Source organism: Hermetia illucens, chromosome 1 (genome assembly GCF_905115235.1).
Source record: "Hermetia illucens chromosome 1, iHerIll2.2.curated.20191125, whole genome shotgun sequence".
Classification (NCBI taxonomy): Eukaryota; Metazoa; Arthropoda; class Insecta; order Diptera; family Stratiomyidae; genus Hermetia; species Hermetia illucens.
The window spans coordinates 113,715,111-113,739,537 of record NC_051849.1 but is presented as its reverse complement, the minus strand read 5'-3'; the positions used below and the strand labels follow the sequence as shown (position 1 = coordinate 113,739,537).

The window sequence follows — 24,427 nt, the reverse complement described above, 5'->3', positions numbered from 1 at the left end:
GGAGAGCATAAACACCATGTGGATGGACCACCATATTTCGCTTCAGATATTTGGGTTGGTTAGTTTCTGAAAACGGCTCATTGAAGTAACTGACCCTTTTCAGACACCTGTTGTTAAATTCTTTTAACAGAGATGCTACAATCACCGATTTCTCATCATACCTGTTAAATTCTTTTAGAGATAATATAATAACAATAATAATGGTTGACGCAACAATCCAATAGCATCAGGGCCTTGAAGCATCTTAGAGCACTTGATTCAAAACCGTAAAGATACACTACAGTACACTGTAGGAGGCAATGTGGCCAGCATTGCGCTCGCCCGAGATTATTACCCTGATTCGACTCAGGTACTTACTTATTCGCAGCTGAGTCGACTGGTATCTGACGTCACATCAATATTCAAATTCCACTGCCACCAGTGAGATTCGAACCGCGACCTCCCGTACGAGAGCCGTCTAATCAATCAGCTTAGTATACTTACTTGTAATTTATCATATGTATATTTCAATAGCAACACTATCGTTATATTTTTTCATATTATGTTTGTTTGAATACTATTCGGTAATTTATTTACCTCGATTATTTGAATCTGCTTACAACAACTGACCGAAAATATTTTTGTAATTGCTTGTTGCACAAAATGATAATGTTCCACATTTCTAATATTGTAAACTTATCGATGACAATAAGTATTATTGTAATATATGTGGGAATTGTTTACCGTCCAAATTTTAATGAGACGCTTTGGGAACATGGTCAAATTATTGATGAAACTAAGGAAATGTGCTGGTTGTTTGAGGTACTTTAGGGACAGTGAAAGTCATATTGTGGATATAAATATTGCACATAGTGTTAAGGCAGGGGAGTGGAGGGAACAGGTGGCGTTAAAACGGTGCTTTAGATGCCTTGGCTTTGATCACATTGCGAAGTCATGCACTAACCCAAATGACAGATCAAACCAATGCAGGAGATGCGGAGGGGAAGGCCACATCAGCAAGGACTGCGGAGCTGACCCAAATCGTCTACTGTGCAAAGGAAAGGAGGGTGTGGACCATCGGCACATTGCGGGCAGCAGCAGGTGCCCGGAATACAGGAGAGCCCTTAGCACAAATCGCAGATGAGGTTGATACAAATCAACCTCAACCACTGCGAGGCGGCGCAGGATCTACTCGCGCAAACCATCCTCCAGAAAAACATCGATGTGGCCATACTAAGTGAACCATACCGAAACCGCGGTGGTAGCGTTTGGGTCAAAGACCAAACGGGCCAAGTAGCGCTGTGGACTTGTGGAGAACAAGCCTTCCAGGAAATAATGGAGCACTCGGAGGAGGGCTTCATCAGGGCGAAGGTGAAGGGCATCCCCATCTACAGCTGCTATGCTCCACCCAGCGCTACACTCGCCGAGTATGAGCGGATGCTTGCCGCTCTTGTTTTGGATGCAAGAGGACGTTGGCCGATCATAATAGGAGGCGATTTCAATGCGTGGGCTCTTGAATGGGGCAGCCGGATAACTAATGTCAGGGGACGTGTTCTCCTCGAAGCATTCGCGGAGGTTGTGATTTTCGACCCTAGATATTAGAAATTATCAATGGTCTCAAAGTTGTAGTCTCTAATCTTTATTCCTCCCGGTTGACCAGTGCGCCTAGTCAATCTTATAAATTTCGTCGGGATACCGAATTCGCTCATGGCCGTGTACAGTTTTACCCTGGCTATCCTATCATAGGCGACGTTAAAGTCAATGAAAAGATGGTGCAATTGATGGTTATATTCCGACCGTTTTTCTATCGCTGCCGCAGAGAGAAGATCTGATCTGTTGCTGATTTGTCTGGAATGGAGCCCCTTTGGTATGGGCCAATGATGTTCTGGGTGCATGGGGCTCTCTCGCTTAACAAGAGAGAGAATATATTATAGACGGTACTCAGCAACGTGATACCTCTATAATTGCTGCACTGTGTGATATCTCCCGTTTTATATATAGGACAGATAAGGCCTTACCTTGAGTAAAAGTTGATGAACCGTTTGGTGTAATTGTTCGCCTCTATATTTAACCAATTCGGCTGTAATTCCATCAGCTCCTGGCGACTTATGATTTGTACGAACTATTTATTTTATACTTTCTGGGTCGTAGTATTTGCCGTCGTGAGCTCCAACCCGCCAATGTTCTGGTTATTCAGCAGTTCATCAAAATACTCAGCTCATCCAATACGCCCATTCTGTCGGAAATCAGATTTCCCTCTTTATCTTGGCAGGCCCTGCTGACTCGTTGGTAAAACTTGCGCGCTCGGCACGGTTGCTCCCTGTACTTTTCGAGTTCACATATCTGTGAATCGATTTTAATAAGGTTTTGTTTTCGCACAAAACCTTAAAAGTCCTGTCACCAATCAATACATTACCATCGATAATATTAATCAGCCGTTGGCTAAAGGGGAGCAACTTGATAATGCAGCCAAATGATAAGACTCAGATTGGCATTGATATGGTAGGTACATTACTATTACAAAACGTAAACGTAGCTCGAAATCAAAAGAAGATTCCCGCGAGGATCTCGAAAACTTAATCAGTCGTCTTTTCAAATCAACAAACAGAGCTGGCAGTAAAGAAACTAAAATAACCATCTGTATATTTGCGTGAAAAAATAGCAATGAGCTGGTGCAACCTCTTTCCCAACTCATTGGAAATAGTGATTTTCATGTAGTTTCTGTTACTAGGGGTAACATCCTTATTTTCGTAAAGTAGTCTCTATGCTCAATATTAAAAAGAACCCTACTACACTTACCAACTAAAGTCTAACAAAGAGTTAGCCTGGTGTTGACTTCGACGAAATAAAGGAAGCACTATTTAGTAATGGTTTTGCAGAAAAGACTGTTTATAATATCGTAAATCGAAACAAAGTCTTGCAGCTTCTCTACCAAGTTGAATTGGAAGCACCAGATCACAAGTTGAAAGCCTATGAAACTCACCCGATTTACAATCTAAGTTATCTTATCCGCCGAATAATAAATAACCCACGGAAAACCTTGAAAAAGATTAAGCCCACCACTGTGTCAAAATTTCCAGGAGTTCGGCCGCAGAAAAACTTATTGCAAGCTGCCAAGCTTTTGCGTGATCTGCGACAATTTGGACTCAACGTCATGCAAAACAAGGAAGGATCATGCTAGTGTAAAGGAATGTGGTGAGTCACATGCTACCAGCTATCTAGGATGCCTAGTATACACTGTAGTGAAACAAAAAAGCAGCTAAGATAATATTTTAAACTAAAATCCTCCCATCTCGAACATAGTTGAATCCAGTGTTTAAATATCCCTAAAACAGCTTTAACCTCGAGCTACATACGCAAATGTTTTGAAATCAAATGTTGAAAAGGAACGTTAGGATAATAAACAGCAGCAAAACTTAGAAGAGTTGGTTCTATCACTCTCACAACATTTACTCAGTGCTGCTATTGGAATGCAAAGGGTATAAACCAACATAAATTCGAATTTGCTTTCTTAATAACAATGAAATAGATATAATGTTCATCTCCAAAAGGCACTCCATGGAGAAATACAATTTCGAAATCAAAGGATTCACATTCTACGATATCTACGAGTCTGGTGGTACTGTTACCTTTATACAATTACGTCTCAAGTATTATGCCCTTGAAAACTATTGTATCAATTCCCCTCAAGCGACATCCATTCACGCAGCGAAGATGGTTGATGAAATAAATATATGATCAATCTGCTGCCTTCCAAAATTCAAAATTAGTTTCAAGCAATTTCTGGACGCTTTTTCAAATCAAAGCAATTACTGCGGGAGATTACAACATGAAACATATTCGCTGGGCTTCAGACTAGTCAATCCGAAAGGAGTACGATTTCATTTCATCTGGGCACCCAACTTACCGGTCGCCGATCACCGCAGAACACCCGACTTCATCGATTTCTGAATTATGAAAAATATTCGTAGGGAAACGATTCCTCCTGCCATCATTCAGATGTTTGAACAGCGTTCCAGAGAAAGCGAAACGGAAGCTCTAACAAACCAATCCACAAACTTTGTTGAAATATCGGAAATATCTAAATTCTCACTTAGTCAATGGAATGCCTATGAATACGAAGCGTGACATTAACCTAACTTTTAAAAGTTTCACCAACATGGCTGCACGACTATCCACAAAACCAAACCGAAGGGTAGTCAGCCAATACAATCTCTCAGCGCGTACCCTAGAGATGGTCCATAAAAAACCAAATCTGAGACCCGCATGACAAACACATCGTTCTCCAAGGCTAAGAGCTAAGCTATCAGAGGCAACAAAAGGCCTACGAAAAGCTCTGCAGGATAAAAACCAGCAGATTATATAAAATGACCTCAGAGATTTAGCTCGACAGCGGACACCAAATATTATATTTTTTTTGGGAAGCTTGCGCACAGGAAATAGTGACCGAGCCCGAAGGTGCTGCACTGCAACTCATTTTGAAAATGTTTTTAAACCCAACCTGGTGAACCAAATTCAGCTTCCGCAAAACTGACCATCAATATCAATCAAATATAATCCTCGGCTCTGCAAACGAGATCTGTTTCACTTTTTGGGGCAAACATTTTGAGCCCTGTCTTCCCTATGTTTTACCGAATATCACCAATAACACCATTTTGAGGAAGCTCTATTTAAACCCTTTTATTTGCTATTCCATACGACTATATTCTGTGAAAAAAGAATTTACACCCACTTTCGCATATATGGGGAGCCCTTCTTCAAATTTAACCTAGCAAAGTTCCTGCGCCCACACCAATCTGCTCTCTAGATAGGAGAAATTATCAACGATTGTATCAAAGTTGTATTTTCCTATCGTTCTCAGTTGACCAGTGGTAATTGTTGGTGTTTGCTGTGTTACTGATGCTGACATTACCACTATACAGTGTGTCCCGTTGACGATGGTAGCACTCGAATCATTCGATCCCCATTTAATCCCGGATTTGATTTCATTTTCGGAAACTACATATAATTTCGTCGTATGGGATATAGATACTTTTTTGATTGCAAAGATCACTACCGCTTCGAAGATTTAACTGTTCAAAGTTTTCAAAAAGATTCAAAATCGATTTTTCATCTAAATTTCAAAATGTCATATTGCTACGGTACTTTAAATTTACAACGTGCAAAGATGATTAAAGTTGCTCCATTGGGTTAGTTTTCGAATGAGATGTAAAAATGATGGGCTTAGTTATTTAAAATTTACGGATATGAGGCATTCATTCAGGTCTAGGACTGCCTCTATAAGGAACTCCAGGCATCCCGGCTTTGCGCCGAGATCCACCAGTTCAATATTCCTAAAAGCTATCTGGCACCCAGGCCTTCGCCATCATTCCATCTCAGCAGGGTCTGCCTCATCTTCTTTTTCTTAGACTTACAGACTTGACGCGACATAGACGCGAATTTCATCATCGTAGCTGTTATCGGTTGTGATTTTCGACCCTAAATAGGAGAAATTATCAACGGTTTCAAAGTTGTAATCTGCTATCTTCATACTTCCCATTTGACTAGTGCGATTTGATGTTATTGTTTGGTTGGTTTTTGGTGATGACGTTGCCACCATATATTAGGTTGGGGGAAAAGTATTGTCGTATTTTGCCAATAGATGGCGACACTTAAATATATCTTCTGTTGTACTTATCGCATCGGGTCATATCATACGGCGATTTGAAGACGACAATCTGGGCTGTCTCTTTGTCATTTTTATGATCGTAAGTTTGAGTCTCAAGTTAAAGATGGAGTCCACCAAGGAAGAAATTCGTCATATTTTACATTTCTACTACCTGAGACGTAAAAATGCAACGAAGGCGACCAGAAATTTGAGAAGTTTATGGGTCCGATACTGTAACGATTCGCGTAGCACAGCGTTGGTTCGATCGATTTCGTTCTGCTGTAGTGGATGTCGAAGATACACCCCGTATTGGTAGGCCAATCGTCGTAGAAACCGATAAAATCGTCGAAATCATCCAAGTAGATCGGCATGTGAGGATTTGCTCGATTGGTCAGGAACTGGGTAAGGACCATAGAACCGTTTGGAACCATTTGCAGAAGGTTGGATTCCAAAAAAAAGCTGGATGTTGGGGTGCCACACGAGTTGACGGAAAAAAATCTCTTGGATCGAATGCAACGCCTGCGATGCACTGCTGAAACGGAACGAAATCGACCCATTTTTGAAGCGGATGGTGAGGTGATGGTGATGAAAAGTGGATCACGTACGAAAATCTCAAGCGAAAAAGATCGGGGTCGAAGTGCGACGAGCCGGCCCAAACCATCGCCAAGCCCGGATTGACGACCAGGAAGGTTTTGCTGTGTGTTTGGTGGGATTGGAAGGGAGTCATCCACTATGAGCTGCTCAACTATAGCCAGACCCTCAATTCGGTCCTCTACTGTGAGTAACTCGACCGTTTGAAGCAGGTGATTGACCAGAAGCGGCGAGGATTGGTCAATGGGAATGGTGTTCTGTTCCACCAGGACAACGCTCAGCCTCTTTGATGACCCGCCAGAAGCTACGCGCGCTCGGATGGGATGTCCTATTCCACCTACCGTATAGTCCGGACCTAGCACCAAGTGATTACCATCTTTTCCGGTCCATACAAAACGCTCTTGGTGCTACAAAGTTGGCCTCAAAAGAGGCTTGCGAAAACTAGCTGTCTGAGTTTTTTGTTTTGCCTTCATTGATGTGCAGCCCAAGATCTCGCGCCGCCTGCTCGATCTGGATAAAGGTAAATTGTTGGTCTCGGTTCATTCTGCCGATGATGTCGATATCACGACCGTAAGCCAGTAGTTTGGTGGACCTAAAGAGGATCGTGCCCCTCGCATTTCCCTCAGCATCACAGATCCCGGTTGAAGTAGACGCCTGATAGGACATCCCCTAGTGATGCTATTGCTTTTATCTGGCCTCGCACATTGGTCAAGATCAACGTAGTCAGCCTTATTACTTTCGTCGGGATACCGAATTTTCTCATGGCCGTGTACAGTGTTACCCTGGCTATCCTATTATAGGCGGATTTGAAGTCAATGAAAAGATTGGAGCAAGGGATGTCCATATTCCAACTGTTTTTCCATCGCTTGCCCCAGAAAAGAAATTTGATCTGTTGCTGATTTGCCTGGAGTGAAGCCTCTTTGGTATGGGTCAATGAGGTTCTGGGCCTACGGAGCTATTCAACCTAGCAAGATAGCGGAGAATATCTTATAGATGGTACTCAGTAACGTGATACCTCTATAATTGCTGCACTGTGTGATATCTCCCTTTTTATGAATGAGACAGATAATGCCTCGTTTCCAATCGTCAGGCATTGATTCGCTGTCCCATACTTTGAGCACAAGTTGATGTGAACGGGACAAAGGCTGAAGAAAAAGAAGAATTGCACGGACTGTTTCTCCTAAACTTGCTGGTGGTAGTATTTGTCCGTCGTCTTCAGTTGGCGGGACCTCCAACTTGCCGATGTTTTGGTTGTTGAGCAGTTCATCAAAGTCCTCAACCCATCGCTCCAATATGCCCATTCTGCCGGAAATCAGATTTCTCTCTTTGTCTCGGCAGGATGAGCATCAAGGTGTGTGACGCTTCATTCTGCTGATTTGTTGCTAAAACTTGCGCGATTAGTGCGGTTGCTCCTTGTCCAGAATGCAACATTACTCGGCATGCGACATTCTCCCGTTCCGTTGCTAGCTTACATTCTTCGTCAATTCCACCGTTCCGACTTATTTTGCGCCTGGAGCCAAGGACGTATTTATGATAACGTTCTTCAAGTGACTGTGAAGATCATTGCGACATCCATTTCCCCTTATAGGTATTGCGGCGGCTGTGTTAACTCTCACCTGATTTTCATAGGGGATTCTGGGCGATGTTATTTGAGCCCGGCGCACCATGCCAACGAGATAGTGATCCGATATGGGAGTCAACGTACCGCCTGAATACGGTTTCCGTCCCTACTTGCCTATTAAAGTCGCCAAGAATGATTTTGATATCATACTCATGGAAGGTATCCTTTCCCCACTTAATAGGGCTTATATTTCAAAATTTGCCTCGTAAGCGCAGAGTGCATAGCCGTTCGTTTATGTTTTCGAAGCCGATAACAGCAGGTTTCATTTTTGGCTGACTAAGAAATCTACTCTAAAACTACTACATGATTTACTGGAAGGCCACCATAATATATGGTGTAGTGCTTCTTCTCCAGGACTAACCGGTTCCTGTCCAACGCATCTTCTGCTACGCTGTTATATCAGCCCTATATTGGGACAGGGTATCAGCTAGTTGCTTGGCAGTTCCATCTCTGTACAGGTAGCGCACGTTCCATGAGAAAATGCGCAAGTCGTTATTCCGTTTACATTGCCGGGTTCGTTGTTGTTTTGTCAGTTCAGCCCGAGGCTCCTGTTGTGGCTTCGTAACAAGTTTTTTCCTTATAGGGGTGTCAGCCCTACCGAACCTCCAACCTGGAGGACAAGTTGGTAAAATTTGTCCTGTTTTTAAGCGCGCATTAGTGGGTGATCTTGCTAGTAGTAGGACGGGGGTGAATGAGGATTTAATTGAAAAATGATTATTAGTTAATGATTGAAATATTATGGGTATGCTGATTATCTGATATCTGGGTGTAATTAATTAGGAACGCAAGTTTTGAAGAGGCGTTCTCATTTTTAAGGTTGTAAAACAAAACCTAAAATCTATTCACTGTCTGTCTGTCACAAGCACTTCTCTCCAAAACGGCTGAACCGATTCGAGCGAAACTTGGAGGACAGATGGGAGCTATGAAATACCACACGTGGAGTGAAGGGTATAAATTTACGTGGAGTTTAAAGGGGGGCTCAACTTCCATGCAAATGGGGATGTAAATTTTTTTTCAACCAATGGTGCTGGTATTAGTTACCTTAACGCAGGTTTCAAAATGCCCCCATTCGCGTGAAATATTAAAGTCGCGGTGATATCTGCTCAAATGAACTTACTAGTAGTATACTACCAACTTTTAGAAATTGACTGATAAAGTCCCCTTAATTTCATCCCAAGAGAACTAAATTTTGCACCGGAATAGAGGACAGTATCGCATACGCATGACAAGTTTCATGGAAATCCGAGTATTAGCGTCAAAATTACGGCAGTTCAAACTTATCAATTTCGTGCAAATTTACTGTATCCTAAGCCATGTAAGTAAGATGCTGAGGTCATAATTAACGAGAATAATTGACATTTGAGTGAAATATTAAAATTCCATTCACTTCTCCCCAGCCTCTTTTAAGGTTTTGTGTGAAACAAAACCTTATTAGAATCGATCCAATGCCTGTCTGTCTGTCTGCCTGTCACATCCGATTTATCCGGAAACGACAGTCACGAAATTTGGTGAGACCCTGTGGTCTGTGCATCCCTTTACATATAGCCATTTTGTGTTGAGTTTCATACATGCGAATGTGGGGTGAATATAGCCAAATGGAATATCAAATGAAAGGGCTCAATTAGTACTTTTTGAAACTCCCAATCCCCTAATATCGGGTGAAATGTATGCGAGTGAGGGCTCAAAATATGACCCCTAAAAAGTGTAACAGGTCTTGTTCTCAGAACCTGTCCAACTGAATAGTCTGAAAAAATCATACTGGTGTATCTAAGCGAAATGTAGGGGTCAAAATATATTCCCTTCCGACATCTGCGCAAATAAAGTTAAAAATAGTGTATTCGTATATTTTAGAAAATCCGGTGTAGGCCTCGCATAATAAGGAATTCCAAATACCTCAGCGCAGGTCCAGGAATTCAATATTCCTAAAAACTGTCTGTCTGTCCTACGCCATCGCTCCATCTCAGCCAGGATCTGCCTCGTTTTCTTTTTCTATCATAAATATTGCCCTTATAGATCCCGGGCGTGAACCATCCTTGTTTATATGGATTAGGTGACCCGCTCATCACAACCTATTTAGCCGTATTTTATCCACAACCAGACGGCCATTGTATCGCTCATAGGTTTCGTCGTAATGTAGTCTACGGAAAATGCTTTGGTCACGAACTACTCGTAAATCGGAAATATGCGTACGATTAATTTATATGTATGTATATGTACAGTATTCGGCAATATGCAGTGTTTGTTTTTTAGGGTGCTATGTAATATCTACGTCTATAATACGCACTTATATCTTGTAGTTTGAAAAAAATGCGAAGGAATATTTTGGGTTTTTAACTAAGATATGAATGGAAAACTGTGTGTAGAAAGTTTCTCACATAAGAGAAAACCTTTACACCCGAAGCACCAGCTTCCGGTATTCCGACTTGTTTGTATTTGTTGTAGGTTATCTGCTTCACATTTGTTAATAATATTGAACTTTTAGTGTGAAGGGTCATTCTTGAGAGATCAGCCGAACGCAGCAGATGTCTTTGGACAGCAGCAGAGTGGTAAAAGTTTTTGAGAATTGCTAATTACAAATTTATTTTCTTTTTTCAGGAGTGGTTATCTCTTAGGTACCCTTTAGTGATAAGCGTGGATAGTGTTAAGTTTTTGTGGGTAGAAAATAGTTTTTGTTTTTTGAAGAATTTTCAGCAGAAATCGTTATGGAGACGAGGGCCCAGAAAGCCCCAGAGGTCCGATTACTATCGGACCAATCCCAAGAAAAACTAATCGCCAGTCTGCAACGCAGTCTGGATGAAATTAATAAACAGCTAGCCGCTGCGAAAATTGAGATAGAGGAGCAGCGGAAGCAGAACGAGGGTCTGACAGCCCTCATTAAAATCTTGCAGGAGTCAATAGACCTGCAAAACAGGGAGAAAAAAGAAAACGGCAAGCGTTTGCGCATCGAGAGTCCACAAGTGTCGGAATCGGAAAGTAACTCGTCATCGGAAGAGGAAATGTCCACCGACAACACGGACAACACCGCCACCGAGGAGGAGGAAGATGTAGACTTTCCACCTGTGCCGCCACCGAAACCAGTGCCAACTCTTCCGCCCACTTTTTTTAAAAAAAACCGTAGTGAAGTCACCGGAAGAGCCAAAGCCTTCAGGACAAGAAAGTCGCCCGAAGATGTAAAGGAAGACCTTGAGGATCAGGGCTTCCATCCTATAGAGTGCTTCTTCATAAAAATGAAGAACGGGCCCTCCAGACTACTAAAGGTGTTAATGCCTAAAAACGAAACCGGCATATACAATGTCAAATCGATCTGCCACCTGATCGTGAAAATCGAGTCCCAAAAACCGAGGACTTCCCAATCGCAGTGCCATAACTGTCAACAGTTTGGACACTCTGCGAACAACTGTTTCGCTGACGCACGTTGCGTTAAATGCGAGGGATCGCATCACTTTTCCAAATGCGAGAGGAAGCAGGAGCAGAAGGCAACCTGCACTAACTGCAAAGGAGATCATCCAGCCAGCTACGGCGGATGTCCAAAAAACCCTAAAAACATTAAAAAAACCTTCGCCCAGATGGCGAAATCCAATTCTTCTCCACAGGTACCACAGGTAACACAACTAATCAATAAACCGACAGGAAAAACTCCAACAGCTCCGAAAACTCCCTCTTCCTCAGCGAACCCGAAGCCTGTGCAAATGGATCAAGTGCTGAGCAGCATGCAAGCACAGATACAAAACATGATGGAGTCAATGATGACTAAAATGATCCAAAACCTGTTTAGCTCTCAGATCCCTCTAGGCAACCCAACTAAGATCCACCATGGTAAGCATTAAGCTTAACATTATCTCGTGGAACGCAAATTCCGTAAAAGGAAAAATGGGAGAATTGAAAGAATTCCTTTACGAGGAAGAAGTAGATATACTACTCATCCAGGAAACGGTCCTCAAACCAACTGACCCACTTAAAGTACCCAACTACGACATATATAGAAACGACCGACTTACTGGCCGTGGAGGAGGAACAGCAGTCCTCATTAAGAGAAGCATCGAGCATCACCGCCTGGAAACACCACTCATCACTGGAATGGAAGCTACAGTCATCGAGGCAAGGACAGGACCAGCTGATATAAAAATTGTATCAGCCTACCGTCCACCATCAGCAGATAATTTTTCAGAGGACCTTCAACTGCTACTCAACGAGGACAAACCGACTTTTCTCGCCGGGGATCTGAACGCGCGTCATCGAGACTGGGGAGCAACCCGAAACACCAAAGCGGGGAGAGAACTGCTCGCTTTCCTAAACGGAAACGAAGCAACTATTCACGCACCAGAGGAACCAACACATTATGGACGCAGCACAACCGGCACCATAATCGATGTGGCTATTACAAAGAATTACAGCAACCACATCACAATCAACGTGTTGGACGACCTCTCGTCGGACCACAAACCGGTGTTATTTTCAATATACAACTTATATATTGAAAATCCGCCGAAAATGATAAAAACCACCAACTGGGACACCTACCGCCATATTCTAAGACAATACACCACAACCTCAAAACTAGAAACTTCGGAGCAGGTAGAGATAGAGATTCAAAACCTAACCGCCCAACTAACTTCAGCCAAGCAGGAGAGCTCAACGGAGAGAGAAGTAAACGACCAATAATACTTCCGGCTCCCAAGAAATATTAAAGATAGAATAAGGGAGAGAAATCGCATCAGAAAAAGAGGAAGAATGGCAGGAGATCCCAATCTGAAAAGAGAAGCGAATCGGCTCACTAACGTTATCAGAGATGACATTGACCGATTCAGAAACGAACAGTGGGAATACTTTCTCCAAAATCTAGAGCCGGGAAGCAACAACTTCTGGCGGCTCAGCAAATATTTTAAAAGAGGCTCGAGAAGGCAAATGCCTACAATTCATGGTCCCAATGGCCTTGAATTTTATAAAGAGGGAAAGGCCGAAGCGTTCGCGGACTCACTCGAACTCCAGTTCAGGGAGAACACCGCATCGGACGACGAATCTGAAGAAGAGTACGAGTCAGAAACAGAGACACAAGATGACTCAACACAAAGAGAAGACTGGGAACTGCAAACAGATCAGGTGGAAGTCCAAACCATCATTCATGGACTAAGCAGCAAAAAAGCCCCAGGATGGGATATGCTTACAAACGAATGCATCAAGAATGCACCGAATAACATCGCCGAATCAATCACCGCAGTAATAAATGCAGTACTCCGTCTCAGAACATATCCAAAAGCATGGAAAAAATCCATCATCATCCTTCTGCCGAAGCCGGGAAAGAACCCAACCTTCCCACAGAACTGGAGACCCATCGGCCTACTTCCAACAATTGGAAAAATTGCAGAAAGGGTAATACGGAGCAGACTGCAGGATCAACTCAACGAGCTCAACATCATCCCAGAGGAACAATACGGATTCCAACGAGATCATTCATGCGAGCTTCAACTGGCCAGAGTAGTCCAGCACATTCGCAGTGGTTTGAACAAACGGAAATCGACCGGACTAATAATGTTCGATATATCGAAAGCTTTCGATAAAGTCTGGCACGCAGGGCTCGTAGCCAAACTAAAGAAATTTAAAATATCTGATTCTATGATAAGACTGATCCAATCCTTTATTGCAGATCGAAGTTTTAGGGTGGCACTGGAGGGGCACCAATCAACGGAAAAAAGAATAGAGGCAGGAGTACCCCAAGGATCGCCGCTTTCCCCGCTGTTATACACAGTATTCACGGCGGACATTCCAAGACAATTTAACCGCTTCACAGGGATCTCCTTATTGTGCAAATCGCTAATCGAAAAAGTGAAGTGAAAGTGAATTTTGCAGAGTGGAATAAGATACCCGAAAGGAAGTATCGTCCAGTGAATAATATACAGTGCGTCTCAAAATTATTGAGACACTGTATAGTGAATTGTAAAGAAAACTATAGAAATTTTTGTTATTTCAGACATTACCAGAAGACGACCATCAGCCACGTAGGACGGGCTTGGGGACAGAATGTCCGCCAAGAGGAGTAAGATAATACTCCCAGGGGAGATGTCATCCGAGGAGGAGGGGAGCACGGGCCCCGAAGACAACGAGGGAACTTTGGGTCTGCAAAAGGAGATCGCAGACCTGAAGAGCGAAAGAGCGGCCATGGCACAGCAGCTAGAGTGCCAGCAGCTGCTCATCAAGCAACTGCAACAGCAGTTGGCGTCGTTGGAAGAGATGGTCCGCTCTGGGCCTGCAGCAGTGCAGCAACAACAGGAACCGCAACATCGACAGCAGCAACAACATCAACAAAATCATCAGCAACCACATCAACAACAACAGCAGGAGCACCAGGAAAATATTGAAATGGACAGCGTGGGATCCCCTGCAGCCTACCCAGAAGTCATCATTGACGAAGGAGACCCCTTTAACTTTGTCCGGAGCCGGAAAAATTATAAGAAAAGTAAGGTTAGTGCAAAAATTGTGACCGGCCCACCACAACCACCACAGCCATCCACAAACCCTTCCCCGTCCTTGAAAACCAAAAAGGTTAAAATTCCAGCCATTACCGGCTACAATTTGAACGTGCCCCATTTCCTCCGATTAATCAAAGCCAAGGGATTGAAAGCATCCCTAAAAAACACGAGGGCGGATAGAACCCTCATCTTTACCGAGACGGCGGAAGAACACGCCCAGGTCTTCGCGCTCATGAAAGAGCAAGGGCTTAACGTCACAACTAAGACCCCCCCCCCTTCTTTGCGAAATAAGTCCCTAATTATCCGAGGGGTCCATAGGGAAACGGACCCCACGGACATCCTGCAGGAACTGCAAGCCGACCACCCTGAGTTCAAACTCAACACGGTGGCGAACTTGGTTACCCGCAGAGACAAAGCTCTGCATAGAGAAGCCCCTACCCTCCCGATGAAATCTCAATCGGGACTATTTATTGCCACGTTCGAGCCCTCTCAAGAGCTCACCGAAGTGATGAAGGTTAAATACGTCCTTCATCAAAAGATCTCCTGGCAGAAAGTCATGAGCTTCGAAGAAGTGCAGTGTTATAACTGCCAAAACTTCGGACACATTGCCCAAAACTGTACTATTGTACACAGATGTGTCAAGTGCTCAAAGACACACCCTCGTGGGGAATGCACGAGGACAACAGCCGAAGGAGCACTCTGCTGCAACTGCGGGCAAGCAGGCCACCCAGCGAGTTACCGCGGGTGCCCAGCTTATAAAGAAATGGTAGCCAGGAAGGAAGCTGCCAAGCAAAGAAGAGCTAATGAAAGCTCCCGAGCCAAGCACGCAGTGACACAACTGTCACAAAGCTTGGCCAGACCCAGCGTATCGTACGCGCAAGCTGCCAGGAACTCTTCACCAAGAGTGGCAGCACAACCTGCTCCCAACCCCGCACCAAACGCCTTCCGCGAATTGGTGCAATCCCTCGCGACGGCCTCCACCAACGAGCAGCGGCAATTCGCTGCAATAAAACTTTTAATGAACCTATGGAGTTAAATATCGTCACCTTTAACTCCGCGTCCCTGATCTCACACGCCCAACGTGCCACTGCCCAAGTGTTGATCGACAGTCTGAAAGCAGACTTATACTGCGTTTCAGAAACTCACCTCAATAGCAGGCATAACGTGCAATTCACCGGGTATAATTTTATCCGGAACGGCAACAACACTGGCGCTGCCCTTTTAGTCAGAAAAGACTATGAATTTGAGGAAGTCGTTATACGAAACCTGCTTACCTCTTCCGCTGCGGCGGCAATAGTAAAAACCACTGATGGTAGACGGATTTTGGTAGTTTCCGTCTACATCAAATGCAACTGTCTAAATGAGCAACTGGGACAAGATCTTAAGATCTTGGGCAATCTCCAGTTAAAGTACAAGTACCTCATTTTCGGTGGCGACTTCAACTCTAGGCACACCTCCTGGGGCGATACGGCAGTAAATAAAAATGGGGAAACCCTGCTTAAATGGATCCAGGACCCTTACTCGCCAGCCTATGTCGATTTGGTCTTGCCAGATTCTCCGACAAGACCCAGTAGTCAATCAACCATTGACTACTTCCTCCTATCTGAGGAAACTTCCCTGAACTTTCAAGTGATATCGTGCACTACTCTACCAGGCATGTCTGACCATTTCGCAGTGCAACTTAAACTGTCCTCGTCCTCCCAACTGCGAAAGCGAGTGATGACCACCGTAAGGTCCTTCGCCCACACTGACTGGGATAAATTCAAGTCAAACCTTGCACCAAGGCTGAACTTGAAAAAACTCGCAACTGACCGCAATCTATCAGACATGGAGATCGACGAAGCCATCACCTTGGCCACAGATGCCATTAATACTGCTACACGCAGAAACACAAGGCTAATCAAAGTCGACGAGTTATAATATAACTCAGTCTCTCACGATATCATGCTCCACATGAAAGTCAGGCAAATATGGCGTAGGAAACTCAAACGGATTTTCCACAAACTCGGAAATAAAGTTAATGCTGAGTATAAAGCATTGCTTTCCCGGATTAATTGTCTGAGTACAATAATCCGGCAAAGAGTGGCGAATTTCCGCAACAAAGAACTGACAAGGAAACTAGCAGATATTAAGCCCGGCCCAGATATGTTTCAGCATATCAACAGGCTAACCGGCAAACATAAGTCCCGCAATATCGCTCTTTCCAAGAACGGGGAGCACATCTGCAGTGACGCTGGGAAAGCGCAAGTTCTCGCGGAATCTTTTGAGACTCAGCTCAATTCCCCTCCGCCTCAAAACAACCCGGCTATATCGTCGATTGTTGATTCAACAATCAAGGCCTTCGTCTCTGAGAGCTCCAAGAAGCTAACAAAATTCACCACAACCAACACCTCAGTCAAGCCATCGGAATCGCAACATTTTCTGAGTTTACCTCAACTCACCGACTTAACCAGAAACCTCAACGGTAAAAGGTCAGGCGGGCCTGATGAAATCCCGAACTTCGTCATAAAGAATCTCCCCAGAGCCTCACTGAAGTTTTTATTAGCAGTTTTCAACAACTGTATTAATAACGGCTACTTTCCATCCAGATGGAAAGTTGCAAAAATTATTGCGATCCGGAAGAAAGGAACCTCCAATGAGCCAAGCAATTTCAGGCCCATTTCCCTATTATCCAACCTTGGCAAACTGTTTGAGAAAGCATGGACAATTGGGCTAGTCCAGCATTGTAATCTCAACAAAGTTATCCCTGACCACCAGTTCGGATTCCGCTCTAAACACGGAACCCAGCACGCGCTGAGCTACCTACACGACACTGTCGTCTCAAGACTTAACGTCAACAATAAACCCACAGTAGCATGTGCGTTAGATTTGGAAAAGGCCTTCGACTCCGTGTGGGTAAACGGACTTATATTTAAATTAATAGATAATGACTTCCCTGTCCCGATAATTAGACTTGCGTTAAGTTTCTTCGAAGATAGGCACTTTTATGTCAGCGTGGGGAATGAATTCTCCGATCTCTTGCCAGTAACGTCGGGTGTACCGCAAGGATCCATTTCTAATGAGGGAAAAACGCAAATCTGCACTTTTAGGAGAAAATCTAGATACTTAGGTTCTAGAGGCATCCATAGGAAAGCTAAACGCTTGAAAATGAGAATCGGGAACACCACAGTGAGCAGATCTACTTCGATCAAATACTTGGGAGTAACCCTGCATGAACTCCTCAAGTTTAAACCCCACCTTCAGCTCGCTATCAGCAAGGCACGCGGTGCAGTCAGTAGCATCTACTATCTTCTTCGCAAGACAGTAGGTCTCAGCACCAAAACCAAACTGACCCTGTATAAGGCCCTTATAAGACCCGTTATCTGTTACGAAGCACCAACTTGGATCTCTTGCTCCAACCAAGCAATGGCAAAATGTGAGTCATTCGAACACCCAATCCTTAGACATTGCACAGGCTTGTCTTACAACTGGAAAACAAAAAAGATCGGCAAAAACGCCGAAGTGTATAGGCGAGCCAAAGTCAAACCGCTTCGAGAACACGTTCTCACAATAATGGAAAATTTCTTCGAAAGAACGGAGGACCACCCCAACCCATTAATTCGGCATCTCTACCAACAGGGTAAAACCTCCCCATTGGCCACATTCTTAAGGACCTGCCAAGACCCAAAATTCTAACCCTTTTTGAAACTCCTTGCCTGGTAGGGGTGGATAGAGGATAAGCACAGGAAATTGGAATGTGCTTATTGTAAATATTAGTTAAGGATTAATTATGTTAGATTAAGTTAGGTTAAGTTAAAATAAGTTAGGTTAAGTTATATGTAACTAGGTTAAGTAAGTAAAATTTCACCTTCTCGCGCCTTTAGTGCGGGCGCAGTTTGAAAATACCAAGTTCTATTATAAATTGTCAAGATCGATGTATAAATAAAAATATACACAGTAAAGTAGATTACAGAGAAGGTCGGGTTGGCCAAACTATGTAATAGTCACCCGTTTGATAGCGTTAAGACCAATTAGCCGTTATTAAGCTCGCAGTAAGTAATAATTCATCATCAACGGCGCAACAACCGGTATCCGGTCTAGGCCTGCCTTAATAAGGAACTCCAGACATCCCGGTTTTGCGCCGAGGTCCACCAATTCGATATCCCTAAAAGCTGTCTGGCGTCCTGGCCCACGCCATCGCTCCATCTTAGGCAGGGTCTGCCTCGTCTTCTTTTCCTACCATAGATATTGCCCTTATAGACTTTCCGGGTGGGATCATCTTCATCCATACGGATTAAGTGACCCGCCCACCGTAACCTATTGAGCCGGATTTTATCCACAACCGGACGGTCATGGTATCGCTCATAGATTTCGTCATTGTGTAGGCTACGGAATCGTCCATCCTCATGTAGGGGGCCAAAAATTCTTCGGAGGATTCTTCTCTCGAACGCGGCCAAGAGTTCGCAATTTTTCTTGCTAAGAACCCAAGTTTCCGAGGAATACATGAGGACTGGCAAGATCATAGTCTTGTACAGTAAGAGCTTTGACCCTATGGTGAGACGTTTCGAGCGGAACAGTCTTTGTAAGCTGAAGTAGGCTCTGTTGGCTGACAACAACCGTGCGCGGATTTCATCATCGTAGTTGTTATCGGTTGTGATTTTCGACCCTAGATAGGAGAAATTGTCAACGGTCTCAAAGTTGTATTCCCCTATCCTTATTCTTGTTCGTGCTTGTGTTTGACCAGTGCGGTTTGATGTTGTTGGTTGATTCGTCTTCGGTGCTGACGTTGCCACCATGTATTTTGTCTTGCCTTCATTGATGTGCAGCCCAAGATCTCGCGCCGCCTGCTCGATCTGGATGAAGGCAGTTTGAACGTCTCGGGTGGTTCTTCCCATGATGTCGATATCGTCAGCATAGGCCAGTAGTTGGGTGGGCTTGAAGAGGATCGTACCTCTTGCATTCACCTCAGCATCACGGATCACCTTCTCGAGGGCCAGGTTAAAGAGGACGCATGATAGCGCATCCCCTTGTCGTAGCCCGTTGTTGATGTCAAATGGTCTTGAGAGTGATCCTGCTGCTTTTATCTGGCCTCGCACATTGGTCAGGGTCAGCCTAGTCAGTCTTATTAATTTCGTCGGGATACCGAATTCCCTCATGGCCGTGTACAGTTTTACCCTGGCTATGCTATCATAGGCGGCTTTAAAGTCGATGAACAGATGGTGCAACTGTTGTCCATATTCCAACAGTTTTTCCATCACCTGCCGCAGAGAGAAAATCTGATCTGTTGCTGATTTGCCTGGAGTGAAGCCTCTTTGGTATGGGCCAATGATGTTCTGGGCGTATGGGGCTATCCGGCCTAGCAAGATAGTGGAGAATATCTTATAGATGGTACTCAGCAACGTGATACCTCTATAATTGCTGCACTGTGTGATATCTCCCTTTTTATGTATGAGACAGATTATGCCTCGTTGCCAATCGTCAGGCATTGATTCGCTGTCCCATACCTTGAGCACAAGTTGATGAACCACTTGGTGTAACTGGTCGCCTCCATATTTAACCAATTCGGCTGTAATTCCATCGGCTCCTGGCGACTTATGATTTTTTAGCCGATGAATTGCACGGACTGTTTCTCCTAAACTTGGTGGTGGCAGTATTTGTCCGTCGTCTTCAGTTGGCGGGACCTCCAACTCGCCGATGTTCTGGTTGTTCAGTAGCTCATCAAAGTACTCAACCCATCGCTCTAATATGCCCGTTCTGTCGGAAATCAGATTTCCCTCTTTGTCTCGGCAGGATGACCATCGAGGTGTATAAGGCTTCATCCTGCTGACTTGTTGGTAAAACTTCCGCGCCTGGTGCGGTTGCTCCCTGTACTTTTCTAGTTCACAGACTTGTTGGTTCTCCCAGGCCTCCTTTTTCCGTCTGTGAAGTCGCTTCTCCGCTCGACGGAGTTCGTGATAAGTCTCTGCGCGTGCCCGCGTTCTTTGAGAATGCAACATTACTCGGTATGCGGCATTCTTACGTTCCGTTGCTAGCTTACATTCATCGTCAAACCAGCCGTTCCGACTCCTTTTGCGGCTGGGGCCAAGTATATTTGTGGCCGTATCCATGATAACGTTCTTCAGGTGGTTGTGAAGATCATTAGTTGATGCTTCATCTCCAGGTCCTCTATTTACTGCGGTTATTGCGGCATCCATTTCCCTCTTATAGGTGTCGCGGAGGGTTGTGTTGTGGATGGTTTCAGTGTTCACTCTCACCTGATTGTCAGAGGGGATTCTAGGTGGTATTGTTATTCGCGCTCGGAGCACCATGCCAACGAGATAGTGATCCGAGTCTATATTGGCCCCCCTATATGTTCTGACATTCATCAAGGCTGAGAGGTGGCGGCGTTCGATCAACACGTGGTCAATTTGGTTGAAAGTGGTCCCGTCTGGAGAGGCCCACGTATGTTTGTGGACCGCTTTCCGCGCAAACCAGGTACTTCCAACAACCATTTCGTGTGATCCTGCTAATTGAATAGTCCGCAGTCCGTTATCATTTGTTTTTTTGTGTAAGCTATGGGAGCCAACGTATCGCCTGAATACGGGCTCCTTCCCTACTTGGCTGTTAAAATCCCCAAGTATGATTTTGATATCATATCTGGGACAGGCTTCGAGAGTTCTTTCTACTGCCTCGTAGAAGGTATCCTTCTCCGACTCTGCAGTCTCCTCTGTAGGGGCGTGAACGTTTATGAGGCTTATATTTCTAAACTTGCCTCGCAAGCGCAGAGTGCATAGCCGTTCGCTTATACTTTCAAAGCCGATAACAGCAGGTTTCATTTTTTGGCTGACTAAGAAACCTACTCCGAGCACATGGTTTACTGGATGGCCGCTATAATATATGGTGTAGTGGCTCTTCTCCAGGAAACCGGTCCCTGTCCATCGCATCTCTTGCAACGCTGTTACATCAGCCCTATATTGGGACAGGGTATCGGCTAGCTGCTTATCAGCTTCATCTCTGTACAGGGAGCGCACGTTCCATGAGAAAATGCGCAAATCGTTGTTCCTTTGTCGTTGCCGGGTCCGTCGTTTTAATATCCATCCTATCCGAGGCTCCTGTTGTGGCTTCGTAACGGTTGTTTTCCGTGTAGGGTTGTCAGCCCTACCCAACCCCCAACCTGGAGGACCAGTTGGTACAATTTGTCCCGTTTTTAGGCGCGGGAGACTCGCCTTCATCCTTCTCCGTCTGCAGCTTTTCGTTAAGAAAGAGCTCCCAGCGGTCACCACGTGGAGGTGGAGATAGGGTTTGGTAGCAGAGCTGTTGGTGTTGGTTCAGCAGGCATTTCCCAGGTTTTATGCTCCATCGTGGGTACCAATCCAAGTTTCGCCCCGGGACCTATACTACCCTTTGACCACCAGTCCAGTCGTAAGTCACTATGAGAAAATAAATGAAATGAAATGAAATGAAATGTGTGAAGGGTATGAGGGTATCTATTATCAATACAGTACTTTCCAGTTCAAATTATTTGGGTAAATGGCTTTTTAAAAAGTAGAGGGCAATTGAATTTCTATCTATATACTCACTGAACTGTTATGCACTCACCATTCCTCACATAGGAAAACCAAAGTCTTTTACACCTGAAGCCTAGCTTCTGGTTTCCCAAATTGTTTATTTTTCAAAGTGGTGATAAAGTTATCGTGATGGCCGACCTGTATGCCAAAGTTTATGTAGTTTCCGATGCTTCAACATTGGCCGGACATTTTGTGAATACGAAGTCTGCCATGAGGCTGAGATTCACGTTGAAAAAGTTAATTAGTCTACCTTCGTTTACGTGTTGCGTCATGCATTGTCAATGGGTGTAAGTGGGCCATCCTTGAGTTAGAATGTTCGAATCGGTAAGTTAGGAATACAACCTTTTCGGAACTCCCGTACGTGTATGTGTTCATGCGCCCTGCCAAAGGTTGGCCTATACAGGCTTTTTAGGTAGTGAAGTTTGTTCATATCGATGGTAAACATTTTCTATAAATGCTCACAAACAAAAGTATCTCAAATTTTTACTGCGAATACCTGGCAGCACCCCGTGTACCCTGTAGATACGTAGCAATATTCAAAAGAGACTAGACTGTGCACGATTTTTACCCTTTAAAACAACCTCTACTCCCCCTAAATGGGGAATTACAGTGTAACCTTAATATAATAATAATAATAATCGTTGGCGCACCAATCCATATTAGATCAGCGCCTTGAAGTGTGTTAGAGCACTTCGTTCAAGACCGTAACGGTACACTATAGGATTACAGAACCCTGTAGGAGGCAATGTGGTCAGCATTGTGCTCGCCCGAGATTATTACCCTGATTTGACTCAAGTACTCCGTATCCGACGTTAAATTACGATACAAATCCCACTGCCACCAGTAAGAGTACGACAGCCTTGCGCTCTAAGCACTCGGCTACCGGACACCCTTAATATAACGACCCTCAATATAACGATTTCCTCGATATAAAACATTTTTCGAAACCCCCCGGAACTGCACCTAATGGAGTAATGCAAAATATACCTTTTTATAACGAATTTTCATTCATCATTTCATCATCATATAATTGACCTTTATTTGACGAATTTTGTTCAAATACGTTAAATTTTTCATCACTCAATGTTTATACCTTGTTAAGACGAATCGTAGACCAATCTAATCTCTATATAACGAACTTCACTGTAACAAGGGAGCGAGCACTGTAACAAGAGCGAGGGCTCCTTTCTTCCAATTGCGTAACTACGTCTTCCCAGTATCTTCTACTTCTCTAGACTTTCAATAGGACTCATTCGTGAGACCGCCAATGCTGGCTATGCTGCTGTGCATAAAAGTGCTCATTGTGTTAATTTTCATTCCCAGTTATTTAATGGGCGGTCTGTATATGAAACTTGTTTCCTCTAAATAGTCGTTGATTAGCTATCGATTCTTTGAATTCAATGCGTTATTCACTTTTAATGTCATACTTGCTTTTACTGGTCTCTTCATGAACTGCATATGAGAGAAGTATGAGAAGCACGTTTTGAATAACTCAGCTGAAAATTTCTAGACCTACAATATGATGTTCAATATTTCCCTTCGTAATCGAGTTATTTTCTATCTTCACCTTTCTAAGATAACCTGGTACAAAATCTATAGGTTGGTCATACACTTTTGTGCATACATTTTGGTCGTACATACGCTTAGCTGACTGCACTCATGCGAAAATGTTGCACAAATTCATTTTGACTTTTATCCCCCTTTATTTGCTTGGAAATATCTGTCCAATGATCCGTCTTCGCTTTATTACAATTTGAGGGTAGACAGTGAGTTGGTGCATTGCTTAGCAACCGCACAGGTGAATGGATGTACGGCATCCGCCGACCGCACTCGTAGGAAGACGCTTGCTTTCGTTTATTTGATTGTAGAAATTTATTATAAAATACACGTGGCATGTTGAGAAGAACATATGCATTCTTTATGTTCTTCGGTAGTTTGTCCACGGGAAAAGTCGTCAGGTGGGATGGAGTTTGCCGGTGAGAGGATGGAGGCAGTGATATCCCTAGTCATTGAGAGAATTTCAATATATTTGCTCAAAATTACTTTTGGGCACGCGTCATTTATTTAGTTTTATTATTCCTGGAATTTTTTATCTTTGTCCAGATTGTTCTTCTGATTTTAATGACAACTGCTTTGAGTCAGAGTTTTGTATCTAACCCAGATGATAATTATGTTAGTTCAAATGCATACACACTTGTTTTAGAATAAAAATCAATTTTCAGTGCTAATAATAATAATAATCGTTGGCGCAACAATCCATATTGTATCAGGGTCTTGAAGTGTGTTAGAGCACTTCATTCAAAACGGTAACGGTACACTACAGTATAGTGTAGGAGGCAATGTGGTCACCATTGCGCTCGAATTTTCAGTACTAAATTGTCTTAAAATGAAAGCCCACTATTGTAACTGCGGAGACCAATGAAATTTTGTTTTACAGACTATCCACTAATCATTTTATTAGACTAGATATTTTGATATCTTTTTTTTTGATTTTTCAATTTAATGTAAAAGAATGATTTACCAGTTACAGATGCAATTAAGTAGGAAACCTTATTAAAGAAGGAAAATATAAATCGTATATATGAGAATCACCCTA

At 43.7% G+C, this 24,427-nt stretch overlaps 1 protein-coding gene across 1 annotated transcript; it reads left to right on the top strand.

The window, feature by feature from the left end:
* The first annotated feature begins 13,895 nt into the window (after positions 1–13,895).
* On the top strand, positions 13,896–24,039 carry LOC119659143 (antigen LPMC-61-like). The gene is made up of 2 exons (XM_038067120.1): positions 13,896–14,297; positions 23,935–24,039. Exons 1-2 carry the CDS (start codon positions 13,896–13,898, stop codon positions 24,037–24,039), a joined length of 507 nt encoding a protein of 168 aa, XP_037923048.1.
* The last annotated feature ends 388 nt before the right edge of the window (positions 24,040–24,427 follow it).